Source organism: Kogia breviceps, chromosome 7, assembly GCF_026419965.1.
Source record: "Kogia breviceps isolate mKogBre1 chromosome 7, mKogBre1 haplotype 1, whole genome shotgun sequence".
In the NCBI taxonomy this organism is placed as follows: domain Eukaryota; kingdom Metazoa; phylum Chordata; class Mammalia; order Artiodactyla; family Physeteridae; genus Kogia; species Kogia breviceps.
In genome coordinates this window covers 76,785,031-76,808,579 of record NC_081316.1, presented here as the reverse complement: position 1 = coordinate 76,808,579, position 23,549 = coordinate 76,785,031, and the positions used below count along the sequence as shown (strand labels likewise).

The window sequence follows — 23,549 nt, the reverse complement described above, 5'->3', positions numbered from 1 at the left end:
TTGCACCCAGGCCCTGGCAGTGGAAGTGCCAAGTCCTAACCGCTGGACCACCAGGGAATTCCCAAGATGTTCTTTTAAGAGTACAGTTAAAAAAAAAAAAAAAAAAGAGTACAGTTTAATGTACTCTGTGGGCAAGGAAGAGATATTACTGGGTTGCTGGTAACTGTGGCGCTTGCAAAAGAATTATTAATGATTGTTATTAAATGCAGTATACTCACAATATCCAATAATCTTTCAGCAAATGTTAATGAAATGGTTTAGGTTTTTTCTGAGTCTGAATAAAAGTTCCTGAAATTTCAAGACAAGGAGAAGAAGGAAGAAAGAAGCAGGTGCCACTCCTGGGGACTGTAAATGAGCCTGGCTCAGGAGCCAGGAAACCCGAGTTAAAATCCTAACTCTGCAATGCACTCAGATGATGTGACCTCGATAGGTCCCTCATTCTCTTAAGTCTTCCACTTACCCAGTTCTACAGAGAAGGCCTTGGCCCTGAGTACAGCTTCCAATAGCTGCATCCAGAGTTCTTTTATTGCTTTCCCACCTCAGGGACCCTATAATTAGAAAGGCATCTCTGGGGGACTTCTCTGGTGGTCCAGTGCTAAAGAATCCTCATTACAATGCAGGGGACCCAGGTTCCATCCCTGATCAGGGAACTAAAATCCCACATGCCGAAGGGCAACTACGCTGCGCGCCACAAATACTGAGCTCACACGTCTCAACTGTGTGCCATAACTAGAGAAGAGAAAAAACCACACCCACACACCGCAACTAGGGAAAAGCCCTCATGCTGTAACGGAAGATCTTGAGTGCCTCAACAAAGATCCCGCGTGCTGCAACTAAGACCTGACGCAGCCAAAAATAAATAATAAAATAAATAAATAAATAAGTAATAAATATTAAAAGTGAGGAACTACTGGTTTTGATTCTCAACTGAATGCCTCTGAGGCTACAATTCGGAGGTGTGCCTGTATGGCGAGCTGCGTCTGACCAGCAGAATAACAGTCGCCACACGCTAGATTCTTCTCGTATCACACTTTATTGGAGTACAGCTTGGTTATGGAAAGATGGAAGGAAGACGCCGCAGCCTTAACGGCAGCTGCCTATATAAGATTCGGGGTACTGTGCAAGTCTCTGACTGGTTCATATCGAAGGCATAGCCACGCGTCACCTTCGGACTGGTTACTGCTCCAAAACCTTGTTAGCATATTCCAACGCATGCGCACTGGCTACAGGATGGATGATTCAGCTTTTTCTATCCTGCTTTGCGGCAACGCTTTGCCGCGCCCCACATCTCCCCCTTATTTATTTACTATAGCACTCAGTGAAGTTTTGCTGGTACGCATGCTCACACCATGGTGTGCTCACGGTTCAACAGCAGTTTTTCACTGGCACATCTACGACACCCTCCTGGCGTGCAAGGCCAGCATCGGGCTGCAGGGTGCTAGGGCTGTCTAGACGTAAAAAGGGGCTCCCCATGGAGGTGCAATGGCAGCAAAGCCTCTCCGTGCAAGGACGCTCATCTGGAATTATTCAGGGCAGAGAGCCAGGCTGCAGGGGAATCACCTTCACTGATAGCCAAAAGCGCCTGAGTGAGCAGAACCTTATCTCGACGCGCTTGGATACGAATTCGACAGACCAACCAGAGACATAGCACAATCCCAAACAGGCAGCAGGCTGCAAATATAGCTATTCCCACCCACTCTTTGAAAAAGGAGAAAGCAGAGGAGAGCCAAGAGGTAAAGTCCCCGAAAGTAACCGGCTCCAGTTTGGTAGCATTAAGCCGCAATATTTGAATCTTCTGTTTCAGTATCATCCGTTCCGCCTCTAGGGACCAATTTCCCGCTAGGAATCCTCCGATCAATCTTTTATTGAGTGCATCTGGAACGAGAAAAGGTGTGACACACACATGGCCTACATTCTGCATGCAGCCCACTTGTATGAGGCCATATAAATCATCCATGGCCTCTTCCAATAGATTGATTCTTTCATTGGTAGCTAAAATGCCACTCAAAATATGAGCATCAAATCGAGTCTGTTCTTCCAAAATCTGTGAAGTTTTCATCACAATTTCATTGATTTCTTCTGTGGCCTTAACTTGGCTCGCCATTGCTACACCTGCGGTAACCGCTGCGGTGGCAGAAATGGCTATTGCTGTGACAATGGCGGCAGTAATGCCAAAATCTCTTTTAATACGAAGCAAATTTAAAATGGGGAAATTATTTGGATCTGCTTGAATCGGAATAGGTACGAAAGTAGGCACCCTCACCACGATGGCAGTGGTAACCTGAGTCCCATTCCAACACTCAGACAGCCAGCAGTGGCCAAACCCCGTGCAATTTGCACTGTCATTAGTAAGCAGCAGCACAAAGGGCGACTTCACATAAACCGCTGCTGCTGATGGCCAAAGCGGAGATATCCATGTTGGCCCCCACTTCATTAATCAACAGCCAGGAGTAAAATGGCCACCCTTCAAAAGCCCAATTCTCATTAGTGGTTTTATTCTTTCTACCCATATAAGACTTCAAATCAGGGGAAAATCGAAAACCTGAGCTAATTTCATATTTCGCTAGGGTTCTATCTTGACATTGGGTGAAAATCGGGGGTGATGTCATATCTGGCTCACAGTAGGGAGCAACAATGGTCTTATTAGCCAGTACACAAGAAGAGTTTTTTCTTACTGGAAATATGCCTGTATGCTCCAAGGCAAAGGTAGTGACATTTGCCTCGTCAGTGCCATTGATTCCCGTACCCTGACCTTGTCGGGCTCCAGAGGCAATCTGCTGTAACGCTTCCGTCAAAACCTTTAATGGAACTATACTATGCCTTAGTGGGCTTTCCCACGCCTGTAATATTCCTTTTTTCAAAATAATACAATCCTTGTCAGTATCGAAACTGAAACAAAGACTTCTGTTCAAAACTATATTACTTAAAAAAAGAAAAAAAAAAAAAACTATATTACTAGCATTATAAGGCACCCAATCAAGCTTCAATGGCGTGGTGCATGCCACATTCATATCACAGCTAGTGGAATACAGCATAGGGAGCACTCTACTCTGGGAATGCACCAGCATGGGAACTGGCCAGGTCCGGCTGATTCCCCAAAAGGTCAGGTTCTCTGCCCTGAGCAAGGCAAGAAATATTACGATTATCCATTGTTGCATCATCCGTGCGACAGTCGGTATCCCTTTCGAGTTTCTCTTCCACGCTCCGTGTCAATCTTGACGGCACCCAAATCGGGTCTTGATCCTGTGGAGAGACACAAAGAGACCCCCTGGATCGAGCAATAACGCGATCCGGGCCTTTCCATTGGTTGGATAATACATCTTTCCACATCATTGTACCATATTCTTTATGAGTCAATGCCACATGACGCTCTGCAGCAGTTTTATCATCATCATGCACATTCAAAAAATTTATAGTAAATAAGGCAAGTGATAATCTCTGTTTGGGGGTGCAGTTTTCTGCTATTCCCCCTTTTTGTTTAAATAATAGTTCTTTGAGTGTCCGATTGGCACGCTCTATAATCCCTTGGCCTTGTGGGTTATAGGGCAAGCCAGTAACATGCAGCACCTGCATCCGTTGACAGAAAAGAGCAAAACTTTTAGAACTATAGGCTGGGCCATTATCCGTCTTTATCTTGGTGGGCTTACCCCAGGCTGCCCAGGCCTCAAGGCAATGGGTAATAACATGTTGAACCTGTTCATAAATCAATTGCTTCACTAATGGCATAGCATCTTCTACACTACCAAAAATCCTACCAGCAGCTTCCATCATTCTGGCTACAAAGTCAGAAAATGCTTCTGTACTGCCCTGTATGATCTTAGTCAGGTTCCCTGAAACTTCTCCTTTATTTGGGAGGGCACGCCAGGCCTGCATATTAATTTGGTTTATTTGGCCATAGACCTCCACAGGAAACGCTGTTTGGTTATTCAACCATTGACCTTGCCCTAATAACATGTCAACATTCCAGGCAGGCTGCCCATGAGCGGCATTCTCCCGCGCCTGACTATATGCCAAGTCAGTTAAAATGGATTTCCAGTCCAGATATTGCCCCATTGATAAGCAAGCACGTGCAATGTCCTGCCAATCTGTGGGCGTCAATGCATTTCGGGTAAGGCGTTGCAATAACATCAGAGTATAATTAGCGGTGACTCCATATCCTCTGGCAGCCTCTGCAAGATCCTTGATTATTCTATGATCTATCATCTCATAATATCTCTGACGAGTGGCTGGATCCTCAAATGCGGGAAAGGCCATGGGCACTTGAGACCATGCCTCCCGAGGGATAAAAGTGCATTTTGATGGTCCTTGAGGTACACAGGGGGCATTAGCGGCTGAAGCAGGGGTCTGTACAAACGCGGAAGCTCTTGCTACAGCGGGGGCATATAATGGCGGGCGAGCACACGGGGAACTCCCATACTGTCCCCGTTCATACTCTGCAGCCGCCTCTTCTAAATCTGCCTCTTCTTTGGGACTCAATTCATCCTGAGATAAATATAAAGCTTTAAATTCATCTAAGTGCGGATACAATCCTGGCGCCGGCTCTTGTTTTTCTGCTTGTTTTTCTTTTCTTCTTCTTGGATTTTTAGGCCTATTTACGGTAGTCCCTACATTTTCGCCTTCTGACGCACTATCTTGACACATACTAAGAGCCTTGCGTCCCCATTGAATTATATCCTCACATCCTCCCCCCTTGAGACACGAGTGTATCAACCTCCACAACGGGAGGGTACCCCGAGAAAGCTCTCCCAGCTTACTGTGCTCAGTTAGATCTCTTCCGAGTCTTTCCCATGATGGAACAGTCAAGCTGCCAGATACTGCAAACCAGGGTGCAGCGCCATCAATATCTTGTAATAATTTGCTTATGGTTTTCTGTGACAGCTTAAGTCCCCAATCTCTCAATAAGGCTTGAATGAGTTCATGAAACCCAATGGCAGGTTCGGCAGATGAGCTATTCCCCATACTGCCGTTTCCTACTGAAAGCAGCTGGAGAACACTCGAACTGTTTACCGACCAGGGGTGCGCACTCGGCCACGCCGACAACACACAAAGGAAGAACGCGAGGACAACAAAAGGGACAAAAGTGAAAGCGAAAATATACCTGACTGGACTACTTACCGACGGTTCACTCCGTGTGTCGAGTTCTGAATCGGTCCTCCATGCGGGGTGCAACGTTCCCGGGTTTCGGCACCACTTATGGCGAGCTGCGTCTGACCAGCAGAATAACAGTCGCCACACGCTAGATTCTTCTCGTATCACACTTTATTGGAGTACAGCTTGGTTATGGAAAGATGGAAGGAAGACGCCGCAGCCTTAACGGCAGCTGCCTATATAAGATTCGGGGTACTGTGCAAGTCTCTGACTGGTTCATATCGGAGGCATAGCCACGCGTCACCTTCGGACTGGTTACTGCTCCAAAACCTTGTTAGCATATTCCAACGCATGCGCACTGGCTACAGGATGGATGACTCAGCTTTTTCTATCCTGCTTTGCGGCAACGCTTTGCCGCGCCCCACATGCCTGGGCCACCCCTTGGCCTGCTGCCTCAACTCCTGTCTGCCGCCCACTAAGTTTGCTAAGCTCAGGTTGTAAGTTATCCCCATTTGTGCCTCTGACTCCTGGGGACCCTGAGGGTAACAGGCAGGGCTGCCGTTCACCATACAGACAGAGCATTGCCCCAGAGACACCATTCATTGTGGTCACTATTCATTCACATAGTTATTATGACAGTTTTCCAACAGATGGCAGTAAAGTATCTTAAGAAAGAGGCATCTTTTTCTAGTTTACCCCAAATCACAGTATGAACTACCAGTGGGGCTGCATTGTCTCTGCATTGCCCAACATGGTGCTGGTCAACAGCAGGACCCAGGAAGTAGAACTGGGCCTCACAGAACTAGAAAGTCAAGTCAGCATTAGTTGTTCTCTCCCCGCCTCTCTCTCACCCCCCGCCCCCCGACCATGGCTTCTTTTAGTCCCTCTTTTCCTTCTTCTCCCTCACTTTCCAACCTCACTCCTCACTCATCTGTTTACAAATGTCTATACTGGATATATAATAATAGTTGGAGTCAACATTGATTCTTACCTCCTTCTGTTACACCCAGGGCGACTTCCATGGGCTTTCCACCTATGCACAGGACTCTGTATTCAGAACTTGGTTTAATTCTGGGCTGTTGTGGTTTTAATTTTTTTTTTTTTTTTCTTTTGGTTGCCTGGAAGGGCTTGCCTTAATTCCCTGACAGGGATCCAACCGGGCCCCAGAAGTAAGAGCGCCAAGCCCTAACCACTGGACCGCCAGGGAATTCCCTTAAAATTCTTAGTAACTTTATCTTTGAACTTGTGTTTTATAAGTGAAGTCTGATGGAATGAAGGAGCAGGCCCATGAGCAGATGCTGTATGAGCAAATGCATGTCCGCTGTTCCTTGCTGCCTGATTCCCATACAGTGTCTGCAATACTCCAAGGCTGGTGAATTCCGGTGGACCTGTGATGCTTGGGAATTCAGCAAGACTTAAAGCCAGTACAGGGCAAGCATGTCATGTCTACAACTGCATAAGGAGGGGTGCTGACTACCCTGCCAGGGTGTGCTGTCTATTCAAACCAGAACTTGCTTCTAACACAGAAAGAAGGCAATGGCACTCTGAGAAATGCAAACGACTGAGGAACCCTAGCATATTCTTATTTATGTGACTTCCTTGTAGTAGCCAATGACTTGCTAAAAATGGTGACATAGAAGGAAGGGGAAAAACAGGGCAACCCATAGTTCCTTTTCCTTTCAGGCCTTTCTCATTCATCAGTAAGTCGAAGAATGCTGGTAAAACGAGTGCTCATCAAGAAGTGAAACAAAAACAGTTGAGTTACTTTTTGCAGTATTTCCAATGTTCATGTAAGAATAAAGTGAATATGCATGTGTGAGCTTCACAGTAGAACTGTATAATTTCGGTGATTCTACATTCAGTTAAATGCTCTTATACGTGCATTTAAAACTGCCACTGCACAATATAAAGGTAAATATAAAATTCAAGCTAAAAATTTATAATTTTTCTTTGCTTAGACCAACATTAAACACAAACACCAGGACAAATCAAGAAGACCCTGGAAGCAAATAAAAATATTTACATTCAAGGACTTTTTTTTTTTAGGCTGCACTGGGTCTTTGTTGCTGTGCTCAGGCTTTCTCTAGTCGCAGCAAGCAGGGGCTACTCTTGGTTGCAGTGCACGGGCTTCTCATTGCGGTGGCTTCTCTTGTTGTGGAGCATGGGCTCTAGGCACGTGGGAATCCTCATTGACAGGCGGATTCTTAACCACTGCGCCACCAGGGAAGTCCCACATTTAAGTACTTTTAATGGCACTAATTTTTTTTCTTTTTGAACAAAGCCCTCTGCATTTTCTTTGACTGTGCTTCTTTTCATATAAATTTATTTATTTATTTATTTATTTATTTATTTATTTATTTTTGGCTACTTTGGGTCTCCGTTGCCATGCGTGGGCTTTCTCTAGTTGTGACCAGCTGTGGCTGCTCTTTGCTGTGGTCCACGGGCTTCTCATTGCTGTGGCTTCTCTTGTTGTGGAACACAGACTCTAGGCACACAGTCTCAATAGTTGTGGCTCATGGGCTTAGTTGCTCCACCACGGCATGTGGGATCTTCCAGGACCAGGGCTCAAACCCGTGTCCCCTGTATTGGTAGGCAGATTCTTAACCACTGTGCCACCAGGTAAGTCCCTATATGCTTTTTATCCCTTTTTCTGCCTCATTTTACTAGCTAAAACTTGCAACACTGTTAAATAAATTGGTGAGAGTGGATATCCTTGCCTTGTTCCTGATCTAAGGGAAAACATTCAATCTTTCACCATTAAGTATAATAATAACTATTTTTTTTTTAGTTAGCTGTCATTTTCTATCAAGTTAAAGAAGTTCCTCTGTATTTCTATTTTTCTGAACATTTTTATCATGAGTGGCTGTTGAATTTTGCCAAATGCTTTTTCTGCATCTATTGAAAGGATAAATGAACTTTCTTCTTCAGCGTGTTAATATAGTGGATTACATTGATTGATTTTCAAATTTTAATGTTTTTTGTTTTCTGATATAATTAAAATATTTAAGTGTGTTTAGTCCATCTCACTTTAACTACTGTGCTAGTTGTGTCCCATAAATTTTAACATATAAGATATTCGTTATCATTCAATTTCAAATAATTCATAATATCCTTTATGCTTTCCTTTACTACAAAAATTGGAATTTTTTAATTATTTATTTTATTTTTTTTTTGGCTGCATCAGGTCTTAGTTGTGGTATGCGGGATCTTCGTTGAGGCATGCTGGATCTTCCACTGTGGCATGGGCTCTTCGTTGTGACACATGGGCTTCTCTCTAGTTGTGGCGGGCAGGTTTTCTCTCTCCAGTTGTGGTGTGCAATCACCAGAGCGCGCATGGGCTCTGTAGTTTGCAGCACTCGGGCTCTAGTTGAGGTGCGTGAGCTCAGTAGTAGTGGCGTGCAGGCTCAGTTGCCCACCGCGGTATGTGGGGTCTTAGATCCCTGACCAGGGTTCGAACCCGCATCCCCTACATTGTAAGGTGGATTCTTTACCACTGGAACACCAGAGAAGTCCCACAAATTGGATTTTTAAGCTATCTTTTTGTTATTAATTTCTAACTTCACTGCAGTATATTTATTGTCTAGGGGCTTCCCTGGTGTCACAGTGGTTAAGAATCCACCTGCCAATGCAGGGGACACAGGTTCGATCCCTGGTCCAGGAAGATACCACATGCCATGGAGCAGCTAAGCCCATGGGCCACAACTACTGAGCCTGTGCTCTAGAGCCCGTGAGCCGCAACTACTGGGCCCACGTGCCACAACTACTGAAGCCCATGCGCCTGGAGCCGTGCTCCACAAGAAGAGAAGCCACTGCAATGAGAAGCCCATGTACTGCAACGAAGAGTAGCCCCCGCTTGCCGCAACTAGAGGAAGGCTGCATGCAGCAACGAAGACCCAACGCAGCCAAAAATAAATAAATAAAATAAATTTTAAAAAAATTGTCTGATATCAATGTTTTGCAATTTATTGAGGCTTCCTCTGTGATCTGTTTTTGTAAAGATTTTGCATGTGTTCAGAAGGAATATGTATTCTTTTTTGGGTGCATAATTCTACATATATATCATACATATATATGCTTTAATTAATTTCCTTTTCATATATTCAGTGTTTGTTCATTTTTGTCTGCTTATCAGTTTCTGAGAGGGATGTGTTAAAATCTCCAACCGCAATTAATTTATCCATTTTCCCCACAGTTCTATAGGTTGTTGCTTTTTACATTTTGAAGCTATGTTTTTAATGCATTTATACTTATAATCATTGTATCTTCCACTCTATACTTTTTTTCCCAGTATATGTTTATCAACTGTGATATTTTTGTCTTTAAGTCTATTTTGTCAAGTGCTCCAGTTTTCTTTTGATTTAGAATTACCTGGTATACCTTTCAATCCTCTCACTTAAAATTTGTTTAAATATTCATTTATTATATTCTTTATTTCAATATTATACATGTATTTAATAGTTTACCTAGTTCTTTATGATTTCTTGTTCTTATAGCATATTAATATCTTTATTATTTTGAATATATTTATTGTTTAACATTTATCTGATCCAATAATTCTGCTTTAAGTATATACGTTGTTCAGTTTGCTGTCTTTCTTTCATAGTGATTGTTCTTCTTAGGTGTCTGGTTGTCTTGGTTAATGATCGCATGTTCTCCTGGTATTAGTTACTCTTTCTGTTAATATCTATCAAGCAGGGACTGAAGGCCAAGTCTCAGTGTCTCTCCCGGTGAACTTAAAGAGAGAGGATGGAATAAGTTCCAGGGTAGAAAGCCTCAGATACTAGGTTCCTTTGACTGCCACTTTATTAGGCCACTCCTCAGGTCAGGGATTTACCTATAAATTCTTGGAAGGAAACCCCAATGTAGGAGGTAGTCTCCTTAGTTTATGATTCCTCAGTCCTGGATTGGGGTGGGGTGGAGAGAAGTGAAATTGAGGGCTGCTAGGCCCTGTATTCATCAGTTCTTCACTCCAGCAGCATTTTCGCACTATCCTGTTGTTATCCCAGTGATACAGGGAGTCTGGACTATTATTTAATGCTGGAAGAGAAAAAAATGTAAGTTCGAAACTTTCAACCCATTCTTTCATTTGTCTCCAGTCCTCCCCCATGGCTCTAGCTACTAGCACTAGTGAGCATACATGTGCAAACACACACAGAGAGTCTCTAAAGCTTTTATTCTCCCCAGAGGTTTCTCATGATGTTTGTGCTTCTCTCTTGCTTCCCTTGTTCCTCTAGGGCTGATTTTGGACACGAAACCAGCAGGCTATGCTAGTTCACAATCTTGACAGGTAACTTAAGTTTTTAAGAGATCATGCTGGCTGCTGTGTAGAAAATGGAATTTAGAGGAGCAAGCCTGGCAAAAGGCAAACAAATTAGGTTATTGAAGTACTCCAGGTCATAGGTAAATAGACTTGGACAAACTACAATGCTAGCAATAAACATGGAAGTAGTAGTTGGATTCAAGAGTTCTGGAGGTAGGGCTTCCCTGGTGACGCAGTGGTTAAGTGTCCACCTGCCAATGCAGAGCAACTAAGCCCAGGCGCCACAACTACTGAGCCTGCGCTCTAGGGCCCGCGAGCTACAACTACTGAAGGCTAAAGCCCGTGCCCTGCAACAAGAGAAGCCACTGCAATGAGGAGCCCATGCACCACAACCAAGAGTAGCCCCTGCTCACCGCAACCAGAGAAAGCCCACGCACAGCAATGAAGACCCAACACAACCATAAATAAATAAATTTATTTTGAAAAAAAAAAGTGCTGGAGGCAAAATTAATAAGTTGTGCTGATGAATCGAATTCCGGGTGAAGAATAAAGAATGGCTACTAAGTGTTTGGCATAAAAAACTAGATGTATGAATGGAGCCATTTTTAGGAGGAAGACTGACAGAAGAGCAAAACTGGGAGCTCTCAATTTTAGACATTTAGCACATTCTTATTGGATAAAAAAGCATAAACCCCCAAACTAGGCGAGTTCCCAGGCAGGATCTTCTGCTACTCTCTGCACCCTCAGAATCTTTTGTCTCTGTCCCATGCCCTGAGAATGTATATCATCAGATGGGCTTCCTGACTACTTCAGTGTCTCATTTCAGGGTCTCTATCACTGTTAAGGGAGAGGATGTGTATATACGACCTTCAAGCTTTCTGCTCACAGGGATCAATCATTCCAGCTCCTCTCATTTCCAGTTTTCCATTTGTGGCTTTTTGGTTAACTTAAATTCATTTCCGCTTCCTATCAGCATTCCAATTTCTTTAGTCTGGTGGCTGAGTGGAACGGTTACCATTCCAGTGGTAACCCCTGGAATGTGAAAGCTGAGCAAATGCCTACAAGATGCAGACAGTTGTACTTTATTCATTCCACTGGCAGTAGCCCGACCTTTATCCTGTTATGAGGCCCTTCCAGTGCCTCTGGTTCCTAGCCTCCAAAGGTACCAATGAATATCCTTTTGCTCAAGCCAGAGTTGAGTTTTGTTGTTTGCTATCAATGAACCCTGACTATAACTAATAACTAATAATCAGGACATGAGTGCAGTCTGCCCCCAAATGCCCAGCTTCTACAACAGTAACAAATGTGTTTCAGCCCCACCCACCCTCCTCCTCCACTGCCCCAATCAAGCAGCCCTTTGTTTTTTCAGAACCTCTCCCAAATATTCCAAAACCTGCTAGGCTTGTTTTGTTTGTAACCAAGCCAGTTCCACACATTCACAGCTGAAGCAAATTGATGTTTAGGGCTTGCTTTAGGCAGCATTTCGACCAAAAGGTAAGGAATGTATTTCTTCCCATTGCCCAGAACTTTATTCATTGGGCCTCTGAACTCAGTTCCAGCTCGTTTGAACTGATGCCTCTCTTCCCTCCAAGGCTGGCTAGAGTTGTTATCTAAAGATAACCAATGTGTCATCCTGCTTCTCCACCCAAATTTGAGACCTAAGAAAGATGATTCAAGAGTCTCTCAGGCCTTAGGTGGAATCTTTGTTTCTACACTTAAACATCACTAAAAATTGCTTCTATAATGTTTGACTCCAGCTAGCTCTGATGTTCCAAAATGTATTTGACAGCACCCTTATCACATGACTTGATGAGAAATCTCCCAAGTCTTCATATAGGTAGAGATTATTTTTCCTTTTATTTTTTGTGTAGCCATAAATTCTGACAATTATCCACATTACCAAATATCTTATATAAGGACTCATGCTTACCACTACACTGACATGGGCATCTGCACCTTTGAGACCACATATAATTCTTTATTTTTTATTTTTATTTTTTGAGACCACATATAATTCTTGATGACGTATAATTCTAATTTTTTTGTATCAATCATTATCCCTTCATCATTTCCAGACTTCACCAGGAATTCCAATTTTCCTCTGCAATATCTATCACTATTTCCTTTCAATATGTCTCTAGTTAACAGTAGCCTATGACCTTGCATTAGGGCTCTCCAGGGTAACAGAGCCAATAGGAAACATTGATATGTATTATATATATTGATATAAAGAGATTTCTTATTAAGGTATCGGCTCATGTGATTACAGAGACTGAGAAATCTCACAATCTGCTGTCTGCAAGCTGGAGACCCAGGAAAGTCAGTGGTATAGTTCGAAGGCCTGAGAGCCAATGATGTAGATTCTAGTCCAGGTCTGAATGCCTGAGAACCAAGAGTACCAAGGGCAGATCAATGTTCCAGTTCAACCATCAGGCAGAGAGTGAATTCAACTTTCCTCTATGTTTTTTGTTCCATTCAGGCCCTCAACAGATTGGATGATGCCCACCCACATGTGGGAGGGCAATCTGCTTAACTCAGATCGCCAATTCAAATGTTAATCTCTTCTGGAAACACCCTCAAAGACACACTCAGAAATGTTTAACCAGCTATTGGGGCATCTCATGGCCCAGTCAAGTTGACACATTAGATTATCCATCACAAACCTTGACTGGTGTTCTAACATGAATTCCAAAGCAAGCCCCAGAGTGATCTAGTCACCAGGAAATCCTGTCCCAAAGGTAAAAGTAGGTAGGGGTCTTGACTCAGCACACTATGTCTACCTTGGGCCTGTTAGCTTTCCAGGAGAGAATGCATTTTCTTAAGGAAGTGTAGGTGATGCTGCACAAAAGACCATCTTCCAGACTATAATTTCAGGATGAAGACTTTTTTTTTTTTTGTGGTACGCGGGCCTCTCACTGTTGTGGTCTCTCCCGTTGCGGAGCACAGGCTCCGGACGCGCAGGCTCAGCGGCCATGGCTCACAGGCCCAGCCGCTCCACGGCACGTGGGATCTTCCCGGACCGGGGCATGAACCCATGTCCCCAGCATCGGCAGGCGGATTCTCAACCACTGCGCCACCAGGGAAGCCCAGGATGAAGATTCTTATAGATTCACTCTACAGGGTTAAGACAATCCTAAAATGTGACTAGTTTTCCATTTAAAATACACAGACCTGAACAGTGTACTTCCATCTCTCAGCCTCCATAGTTTTACAATGATTTCAGAGTGGTTTTCAAAAGTCCCCTTAGACTTTCAAGTGGTACTCCAGAACTACCAGTGGCTAACACCGGGTCAATTTCTACTCCCCAGCACTCCTTTTTTTTTTTTTTTTTTTTGAGCATGCCCGCGCAGCATGCAGGATCTTAATTTCCCAACCAGGGATTGAACCTGCACCTCCTGCAGTGGAAGCGTGGAGTCTTAACCACTGGACAGCTACCAGGGAAGTCCTTCCTGGCAGTCTTTTATCTAACAGTTCAGTCGTCATGATAAGAGTACCCACTTGGCACAGCTCCAGATGTTACATGATACTAAACCTTAGATTAAGTAGCCCAAACAGGCCCCCCAAATATAATATAGGAGTTAGTGAGTTCTCCCACCTTCTGTTCTCAAAGTACCATCCCTGCTAACTTGAAGTGGTCATCAGACTTGATATTATGACTTCTGTTTTTCATATCAAGTATTTCTAGGATGAAAAGACTCTTCAGAAGAGGCCTTTTAGCCCCCCAAACAATTTCCATTTTACCCTACCTCATATTACTAGCAAAGTAACCAAATGGGAATAGCCCTTGTTCTGTTTTCTCAAGTCTTTCAATGCTAATAAAATGGTTATTTAAATGAGATCGTGTATGTGAAAGCACACTGTAAGCTATAAAACAAGCTAGACAGGACTTCCCTGGTGGCACAGTGGTTAAGGATCTGCCTGCCAATGCAGGGGACGTGGGTTTGAGCCCTAGTCCAGGAAAATCCCACATGCCGCGGAGCACCTGGGCCCGCGCGCCACAACTACTGAGCCTGCACTCTAGAGCCCGTGCTCCACACAAGAAAAGCCACTGCAATGAGAAGCCCACACATCGCAGTGAAGAGTAGCCCCTGCCCACCACAACTAGAGAAAGCCTGCACACAGCAATGAAGACCCAACACAGCCAAAAAATAATAATAAGTTTTTAAAGCAACAAAAAAACAAGCTAGACAAAGCAAAGCCTGCTTAATTTAATATTTTTAGTTAGAAGGGTCTATTAATGTATCTCATTAATTTCAGAGAATCCTATCATGCCTGAGCGGTAAGGAACATGGACCTTAGAGCTCTCTTAGTCCAGATGAGAAAAATGAGGCCTAGAGCTTAAACAACATCCTCCGAAGTCACCCAGCTTACCAAGTTTTCCCCAGGTAAGGAAGAAAAAAAGAGAAAGAGCAATAATCAGTAGAGAGTATTGAAACTGCAATAAGATCCACCTTAAAACATTTAAACAATTGATCAATGATTATTTAAACACCAGGAATGTTTCAGCCCTTTTGATTTATTCTACCCATTTTCAAAAAGCCAAAGAGAACTTTAAAAAGATTCTGAGGTAGGAGATGGATGGGCCCCTGGGCTGGACAGCTGGTGTTTGTCAAGTGGAGTAAAATTGAAGCTTTGTTCTCACCCAGACACTCCAAGGACAAAGCTAGTGGCAGAACCCGAGCTTTGCTAAAGTATAGAGATAAGGTGCCACTCCTGAGGTCAAGGAAAACTTCCCTGTCTGCACATTCGCGGGAAGGCGCCTTGGGGGTCAAAAAGGGAGGGGGCGCCACCCCACAGTAAGTGTGGAATGCACCCACAGGCCTCTGGGGTGGGATCCATCTGAGCAAAAAGTTGCACATGAATGTTGGGGAGAGTCCTAGGACCAGTCAGGTGTGAAAAAAGAAACAATTGGCTAAATGTAAACAAAGACCTGGAAGGACTGTCCTATACATGATTTAAAATGTTGGGGAGAGTCCTAGGACCAGTCAGGTGTGAAAAAAGACACAAGATAATTGGCTAAATGTAAATAAAGACCGGAAGCGCTGACCTATATGTGATTTAAATCACCTCTTTACTGTGCTCCTCATTCAGGAGGCCCACACTCCTTTCCAGGTGTGTATTTCTGCCTGGCTTCTGACTTACTGTGCTCCTCCTCATTAGAGAGGATGCCCATACCCTTTCTCTCTGGGTGTGTATTTCTGCCTTACTTCTGTCTTAAACAAACTGCTTCTCTGTGTGCTCTCCCATACGTTGTGCTGTCTTTAATAATAAACCTTGTATCTGTTTTTACAGTTTTTGCCTCCTTGAACAAGACATTCTTCCTTTCATATGGGGGAGAGAGCTAGGGCCACTTTGCTTCTAGCCTCTAGCCCCTGGTGGTCTGGCGGCTACGATTCCTGGTTTTCATCCAGGCTACCCAGCTCCAATTCCTGGGCAGGGAACTAAAATCTCTCTTCAGGACCGCTCACTGCTCTCTCTGAGATCAATTTCTTTATAGACAAATTATATATACTAGATACTTAAATAAATGTTTACCTGTACTTACTTACCTCTACAATTTAAACTTTAAATGCCTTAAGATTCTCAAAAGCCAACTATAAAAATTAAAGGTTTAAAAAAAATTTCTTTGTTCTTAGAGGTGAAAATGTGCACAGAATTTCAAAATAATACTTTTATTCAATGAAAGGTTTTTTTAAAATACAAATACTTCCATGAAATAAATCCCAAGTGCTACATTAAAGTTTTTCAGTACAATTTATTCTTCTTACATTTTAATTTACATTTATTAAGTGTTTTAGAAATATTACACTCAAAGTAATAGAGCGCCAGAAAGAGGCCATTAACTAAGAGGTGAATAGTCTGTGTGTCAACTTCCTAGTTAGCCTGCTCGCCTCCCCACTACACATACTTGCCCTCTGGTGGTTACTATGTAACTGTCTTCAAGATGTGGCTGAAGCTTGAATCTACATCTGCAATCAGGCCAAGTCTGTGAATCCATGAATATAGGCCACCAAATGCATTTAGGGTTCAGCCTGCTGAAGGTTCTTTCTTGACAGACAATGATGATGAATGTGGAAAGACTGGCTATTCTCTTGGGAGAAGAAAATATACCTCACCTTAAGTGACAACTACAGTTTTCTAACAGAAAAAATAATCAGCAAAGGGACAGGATCAATGATAAGGATAGGGAAAATACTCTGAGAATAGAGTAAGTACAATATATACATAATGGAATAAATAGTGAGGCTGCTCCTGAGTCCAAACTCTTATTTTTAAAAGTCTGATAAAAATTTACTCAATTACATTTTATACAGTAACATTTAGTGAGCTTTGTCCAAAAAGGCTATGTTTTGTTTGTAAAAATAACAAAAGCTTTATCACTCAGTCTCTGGTCAATAAGAAAGGAAGAAAACCTTGCTAGAAATAACAATAAATAATTTCACACAAAAGTCCAGGTGACATAAGAATAGTATATTAATTAATATATTTTCTTTGTATTTACAATAAATCCATTTGTTAATACTGCGATAGAAAAAATAATCAATCCACATTATGTAGTAGAAACTGGCTTTGAGGCTGATCATACCTCTCACAATAATAACATACAAGGATTTCTTCCACAGCTAAAGTACTTTTCAACATGACAGTCTTGGGTGAAGGTAAAGCTGACAGAGTACTTTAACTTTATGTCCTAGAATCAAGGGATAGAGGATATTACCGTTAAGCAAGCAGCAAAAAGCTGTTTAGTTTTTCCAGGACTATTTAAATAGTAGTTACCATATGAGAATTTAATTTTACTTTGAGATATAAAAAGTAAAAACCTTAAATAGGGAAACTGCATTAATCAAAACAGCCCCAAACAAAAAAGCCATCAACAGAAATGAAACAAGGCATTCTTATGTATCATGCATAAAAAAGGATAATTACATAATACATACTTTAATGACCAGACTAATAAATAAATGAGGTAAATTTTAGTCATTGGAACAAATAAACTATATTCAACTACTTGAGTGCTGTACTGACACTGCTTTTGTTTCAAAATATAAAGTAACATAATTAATCTAACATCTAAAAACTGCATACTTTGAATGTTTGCTTTTTTGATACCCTTTTGAGATAGTAAAGGGGAACTGTGTAACAAAATATTATCTGAATATAAATTATCGACACCAGGGCTTCCCTGGTGGCGCAGTGGATAAGAATCCACCTGCCAATGCAGGGGACACAGGTTCGATCTCTGGTCTGGGAAGATCCCACAAGCCGCAGAGCAACTAAGCCCGTGCGCCACAACTACTAAGCCTGCGCTCTACAGCCCGTGCTCCGCAGCAAGAGAAGCCACTGCAGTGAGAAGCCTGCGCACCGCAACTACGAGTAGCCCCCCTCGCCGCAACTAGAGAAAGCCCACGTGCAGCAACAAAGACCCAACGCAGCCAAAAAAAAAAAAAAAATTATCAACACCAATATGATACAATTATCATGTCATTGCCATTTTGTATATGCACAGTGGAAATACTTTGAAAGCTAGGAAACAGATGAAAACAGACTGGTCAAAATTTTAAATTTCAGACCAATCCATGATAATCTAGAACAGAAGAAGACAAAAATAAAATTCACTAAATGGATGTAACTTCATATCTTTTCCAAATTCAGTTGTCCACTAAGATGCAACTTCTAAACAAGCCTACTACCTCAAAGATAAAACGGAAGAAAATGTCAATCTCTTTTGAGCTTTAGTTTTCAAGTTTATGCTCTGAAAGAAGGCTGACATTAGTCAGAACAGCAATACAGTATCTTTGCTTTTGAATTTTGTATTTGCTTTTCCTATTTTAGTTAAGTATGTAATAGAGAGAAAAATATTAAATTATCAAGTCAAGGGTATATTTACGGCCAGTTCATGAAATATATTGAGTTAATCAGTTGGGTCAAGAACTTCCTACTATGCTGCTACATTTATTATCTATAGCCTTGGAATAGTAATTCAGGAGATGTCTATCACAACTACTGACAGCACTTTTCATGGTATACCAATTTCCATTTTTACTTTCTTCTCTCCTTTGCCACTTAAATGCATTATTTAAACCACCGGATAGGAAATTTTATTTTACAAATTTCTGTTTCATTTACTGAAGAGGTGACTTTACCACATAAACCTGCCAATCCTGAGAGATGATGATGATGATGATAGGAAAACTAAAACCCAGAGGATTATTCACTCAAATTTCTGCTTTAGTTTTTTTTGGAAGATGGCTGGCAGAATAGAAAGAAGAGCCAAAATCATTAGAACAAATACTGAGTTCCAGGAAACAGCTTCCCCTGCTGTTGTAAGCTGGTACAATGTTGTTCCTGCCTTAATTGCTACAAAAGAGGGAGGTGCAACACCTAAAATAGAAAGTAAAAACATATGGTAAAAAACAATTCTTTTTAAAAATTAAAATACTGTGTGTATCCAATTTCTTCTGAGAATACAGTGATTTACAATTTGAAAATTTTAATTTAATTTAAAGCCCCTCAAGTTTATTTCCATATAAAGAATTCAGTATTTCATAATCACCACTTAAGGATAATGAATTTAAAAACCCAAGGAAAGTCTCCAGAAAATAATTTTACAAAACGTATCAACAGCCTTAAAAAATGAATGTGCTATGATCCACCAATTTTAACTTTAGGAAATATTAATGTATACGAACAAAGATCTAGTCTCAAAGATGCTCATCAAAGAATTATAATAATAAAAATCTGGAAACAATCTAAATCTTCAAAAATAAGATTGAGTAAATTGTCATTCACCCTTGATAGAGTATACTTAAAAATGAGTGGTAGGAGTTACTCAGAAATGGAAAGATACTCAAAATATATGAGTAAAAGCATCAGTTTATACAAAAGCATGGTGGAACTACATTTTATTAAAAGCCAGAACAAACTGGAAAAATTACTTTAACCAAAGCTGAAGTTAACTTTATCTCTAGGTATTTCATGTATAAAATAAGGAAACAGTACAAAAATTCTCTCTTCTGATTCTATAAGTGTAATATTATCTTGCAAAATCCAAAAATACACCTGCTAAGATTTTTTTCCCCACTTTTAGGGAGAACCTACTAAGATTTTTAAAATTTGTCTATAAATTTTTCTAAAAATAGCAATAAAAAATTAAGTATTAAAGTAAAGCTTTAATTTAACAGTCAATACTTGAGGAATCTGCTCGTTTTGGTGGTATCTAAACAATTCACCTTAAATTTGGAAGAAAAGCAGAATACTTTTACTAAAGAACTATCAGAATTCACAAATATAGGGGCTTCCCTAGTGGCGCAGTGGTTGAGAGTCCGCCTGACGATGCAGGGGACACGGGTTTGTGCCCCGGTCCGGGAGAATCGCACATGCCGCGGAGTGGCTAGGCCCGTGAGCCATGGCCACTGAGCCTGCGCGTCCAGAGCCTGTGCTCTGCAACGGGAGAGGCCACAACAGTGAGAGGCCCTTGTACCGCAAAAAAAAAAAAAAAAAAAAAGAATTCACAAATATATAAATGAATCTTTACACCCACTGATTAATTTTAAAATTAAGTGTTAGCTCCTTGAAAGCAAGAAACTTCTTGCTCATCCTTGCTTTCCTTCAAACTTTCAGTAATGCCCATAATAAGTTCTATGTTAATAAAAAGAAAGATAGGATCAATTTTCTATTGAAAATTAAAGTTCAGTATTTCAGTACCTGATTAGAAGACAAAGGAGAAAGTACTCAAAAAAGGCACCTTCAAATTTTTTTTTTTCTCTCCACTGAAGGAGAGAATGGAGTTTAAAAGTTCTGCTTAATTCTACATGATTAAAAAAAAAAATCCAGCAGAGAGTGCTCTTGTTTAAAAAAAAAAAAAATTAAATCAACACAATCCAACAAACATTTCCGAGCATCTATTTATATAGGCCAGGCTCTGTGCCCACCAGTTATATATGGTGCTGGCATGCCTGCAAAGAGCACAAAATCTAGCCCAGCTGGACACTGCTAGACATGTACACAATGAGTTCTAACACAGCATGAACCAGAGGGCTTACCTAGAAAAGTGCCAATAAAAAAAACTTTCAATGGCACGTTTATCACAGGAGATGTAATATTAATAAACCAGTTAGGCAGAAATGGTGTTATTCTCAAAAATATAATGTAGTTAATGAGATGTTCTCTATGACGTTCAACCTGTCACAAGAAAGAAACAAGTTAGGATCAAGATAAAGCCAAGCCTGAAAATAAACTGATTATAAAATACCTATTTCAAATTCTTATCCCTGATAGCTCAGCATTTACCCAACAGAAATGATCAAAAAAGGAGCTTGAAAATGACAATGAACTGCTTATCAAATGTTCATTACCAGAGCTAAATAACATCAGATGAAAGTTTTTAAGATTGTGCTTATAGTGTAATGTTATACTACTAAAGATGGCTCTACCTCAGCCTAGATAATATGGCTCAACATTTTAAACCTAAAAAGGCAAAATTAAATTTATAACTATATATAAGATAGATATCAAATGACCAACTTTTGAATGCCTTTAACGTCCTGTAATATAAAGGGCTAGTATAGTACATCAATAAACCTGGCCTCCAATTTTAAAAAAATTCAGATAATCTTTATGTTAATGTACTTCACATGAGTGAATTCATTCATCATTGACAAATGAGATTAAACAAGCATATAGAAACATTTAGCTGACTAAATAAAAGCACTGATTACAGTTTATACTTCCCAGATCTTGCTACACAAATAATGATTTTGATTTTGGACAAAATGCTTAATTTCTCTTAATTTCCTAACCTGTAAAACAAAGGGGTAAATTTCTAAAATTCCTCTGATTTAATAGTCTGCTTCTTCTGATTCTTTATAAGATTTTTAGCAATACTATGCTAGACTTTCCTGGGCAGTAGTCCTTATATTTATCACTGCTAGTCTTTGCAGAGATCCTAACGGAAGATAAGTTCTTCCCACTGATGAAATGCATTAAAAGAGTTGGCAGATACAAGTTTTTCAGAGACCCACTGACAGCATCCTGCATCAACACAAAACAGGTGAGGTGTCTAAATATATGGATGCCTTTACATTGACACTTTGACTTTTGTGCTCTGATTGAAGTTACTAGGAATAAAGAATTAAGATTACTGTTAGAGACACAAAAACATCATATTTGAAATTATTAACATTCATTATTTGCCTACCACTTAATTTTCAAAAGATCATTTTTATCAAAGCCCTGAGTCTGGGTTAATTTATGTAGATATTATACACTGACCCCCCAAGTAGCCAAAGAATTACATCAAATAATTTAAAAATACATGTTTACCTGCTGTGACCATTTTACTGCTTTCTCAGTTAGGTATTTATAGACAACTGGCCTCCCAACTAAATAGGAGAGCATATAGCAGAATGAGGCACCGAGTCCAGAACACTACAAAATAACAAGAACCCATAAGCACTTTGTACTTTTCCATCTTATTCACATGGATATATTCACCTAAGGCAAACCTTAACTAGTTTCTTTCTTTTGGGGTATGGGGTAGATACTCCGTGTAACATCTCTTGAGCAGAGCACAAGAACCCATCTGCTCTAGTCCTTTCTCTGACCAAATTATAACTAAAATGAGACCAGCTAAAACAAACTGGAACTTGTGATTAAACTTAGTGACTATATCCAAATAGCCTATGAATAAAACTTCAAGAGCAGTATTTTTTCAATTCCTATGCTTGAAAACACCACCTCCAGCCATGGGACTTAACTCCTTGGGCCCACCAACATTCTTGGACTATTTGAATTACAAAACAGTATAGAAAGCAAAGGCTAGAACGGAGCCTATAAATGCAATTAAGTCTATGATAACCCTGTTCTAGAAAAAAGCCAAACTATAACACCTCCTTATGGAGGGACTTAACAGATATTACTGTAACATTAAACCCCTTTTAAAACTAATAAGTCTATGCTTCCAGAGACTAGTGGGACTAGGATGCCATCACCATTCCCATCATTCTATTTAAAGGTATTTCTTTCTAGTCTCCCGATTTCATTTTATATACTTACCAAACAAACAAGAAATAAGGCTAGTGGAAAGGGATAAAGAAACCCTGAGAGTATACTGAGAAATATAGAGCCCGGAATAGCAAATGTTTGCAAGCTGTTAACTTCTAAGTTAAGGATTAAAACATAATTAAATGAATTTTTAAACCACAAATCCAACAATCCAGAAAAAAAGTATCAATACAGAAGTTAGATGTTAATAAGATTATATCCATATTTCAGTATTAAAAAAAGTAAAATTATACCCAAAGTTTAAAAAATACATGATTCCACAGCTGCAATACCTTTATAACCATTTACTAACATTACCATAAATCAATGCTAATTAGAGTGTGTTACTAAGAGAAAACAAAGACAAATACCGAATGTGTACCAGATAGAGAGGAACTGGGCGCTTTAGGGGGATGGGTGGGGAGGGGGACAGGGGGCAGAAAAAAAAGAAAGGAACAAAAGTCTTCAGTAATCTTGTAAATGACATGCTTCTCTAATGCACTGGATTTTTTTTAAAGGGCTTTTAAAAAAATTTAATTTATTTTTGGCTGCATTGGGTCTTCATTGCTGGGCGCAGGCTTTCTCTGGTTGTGGGGAGCGGGGGGTAACTCTTCACTGTGGTGCATGGGCTTCTCATTGCGGTGGCTTCTCTTGTTGCGGAGCACAGGCTCTAGGCGCACAGGCTTCAGTAGTTGTGGCACATGGGCTCAGTAGTTGTGGCTCGCGGGCTCTATAGCACAGGCTCAGCAGTTGTGTTGCATGGGCTTAGTTGCTCTGGGGCATGTGGGATCTTCCCGGGCCAGGGCTCGAACTCGGGTCCCCTGCATTGGCAGGCGGATTCTTAACCACTGCGCCACCAGGGAAGCCCCTAATGCATTGGATTTTTACTCTCAAATATTTTTAGGAAACATGATTTCTATGGAAATACAGGTACAATATAAGGTATAATAATTACTATTTCTAATTTAACTCTTGGACATTTACCTCAACTTACTACTCATTTAAAAAAGAATAAGGGTTACAAAATATAGTAAAAGTCAGAAATTTTATTTTTAAAACAGAATTATGTTTTTTTCCTACATCTCTCTAGTTCCTAGTTCTGGCCTGGACCTCTGCATCACCCATAACATGATTTACTTGTAAGTCAAACAGACTGAGT

At 40.8% G+C, this 23,549-nt stretch overlaps 2 protein-coding genes across 3 annotated transcripts in view; both read right to left on the bottom strand.

Moving 5' to 3' along the window:
- Positions 1–1,014: 1,014 nt before the first annotated feature.
- Positions 1,015–5,537, bottom strand: LOC136794513 (igE-binding protein-like). Of its 2 annotated transcripts, none has more exons than XM_067038646.1 (2): positions 3,141–5,529; positions 1,015–1,875 (listed from the first exon to the last, which is right to left on the bottom strand). In XM_067038646.1, the coding sequence occupies exons 1-2, from the start codon at positions 4,957–4,959 to the stop codon at positions 1,514–1,516; spliced, it is 2,181 nt and encodes a 726-aa protein (XP_066894747.1). In that variant the 5' UTR covers positions 4,960–5,529; the 3' UTR covers positions 1,015–1,513. The 2 variants fall into 2 exon arrangements, 1 of the variants encoding a protein (XP_066894747.1); XR_010841419.1 differs by having other exon boundaries at positions 1,798–1,875; positions 2,676–5,537.
- A 10,546-nt stretch (positions 5,538–16,083) lies between these two features.
- The window catches only part of TMEM41B (transmembrane protein 41B), a 30,885-nt gene continuing 23,419 nt past the window's right edge, over positions 16,084–23,549 (bottom strand). Inside the window, exons 4-7 of the mRNA XM_059069164.2 lie at positions 22,403–22,496; positions 21,671–21,775; positions 20,392–20,530; positions 16,084–18,730 (exon numbers count right to left, since the gene is read on the bottom strand). Of these exons, the coding sequence (XP_058925147.1) occupies positions 18,561–18,730; positions 20,392–20,530; positions 21,671–21,775; positions 22,403–22,496 (508 nt within the window). The 3' untranslated portion in view covers positions 16,084–18,560. The remainder of the gene's footprint in view (positions 18,731–20,391; positions 20,531–21,670; positions 21,776–22,402; positions 22,497–23,549) is intronic.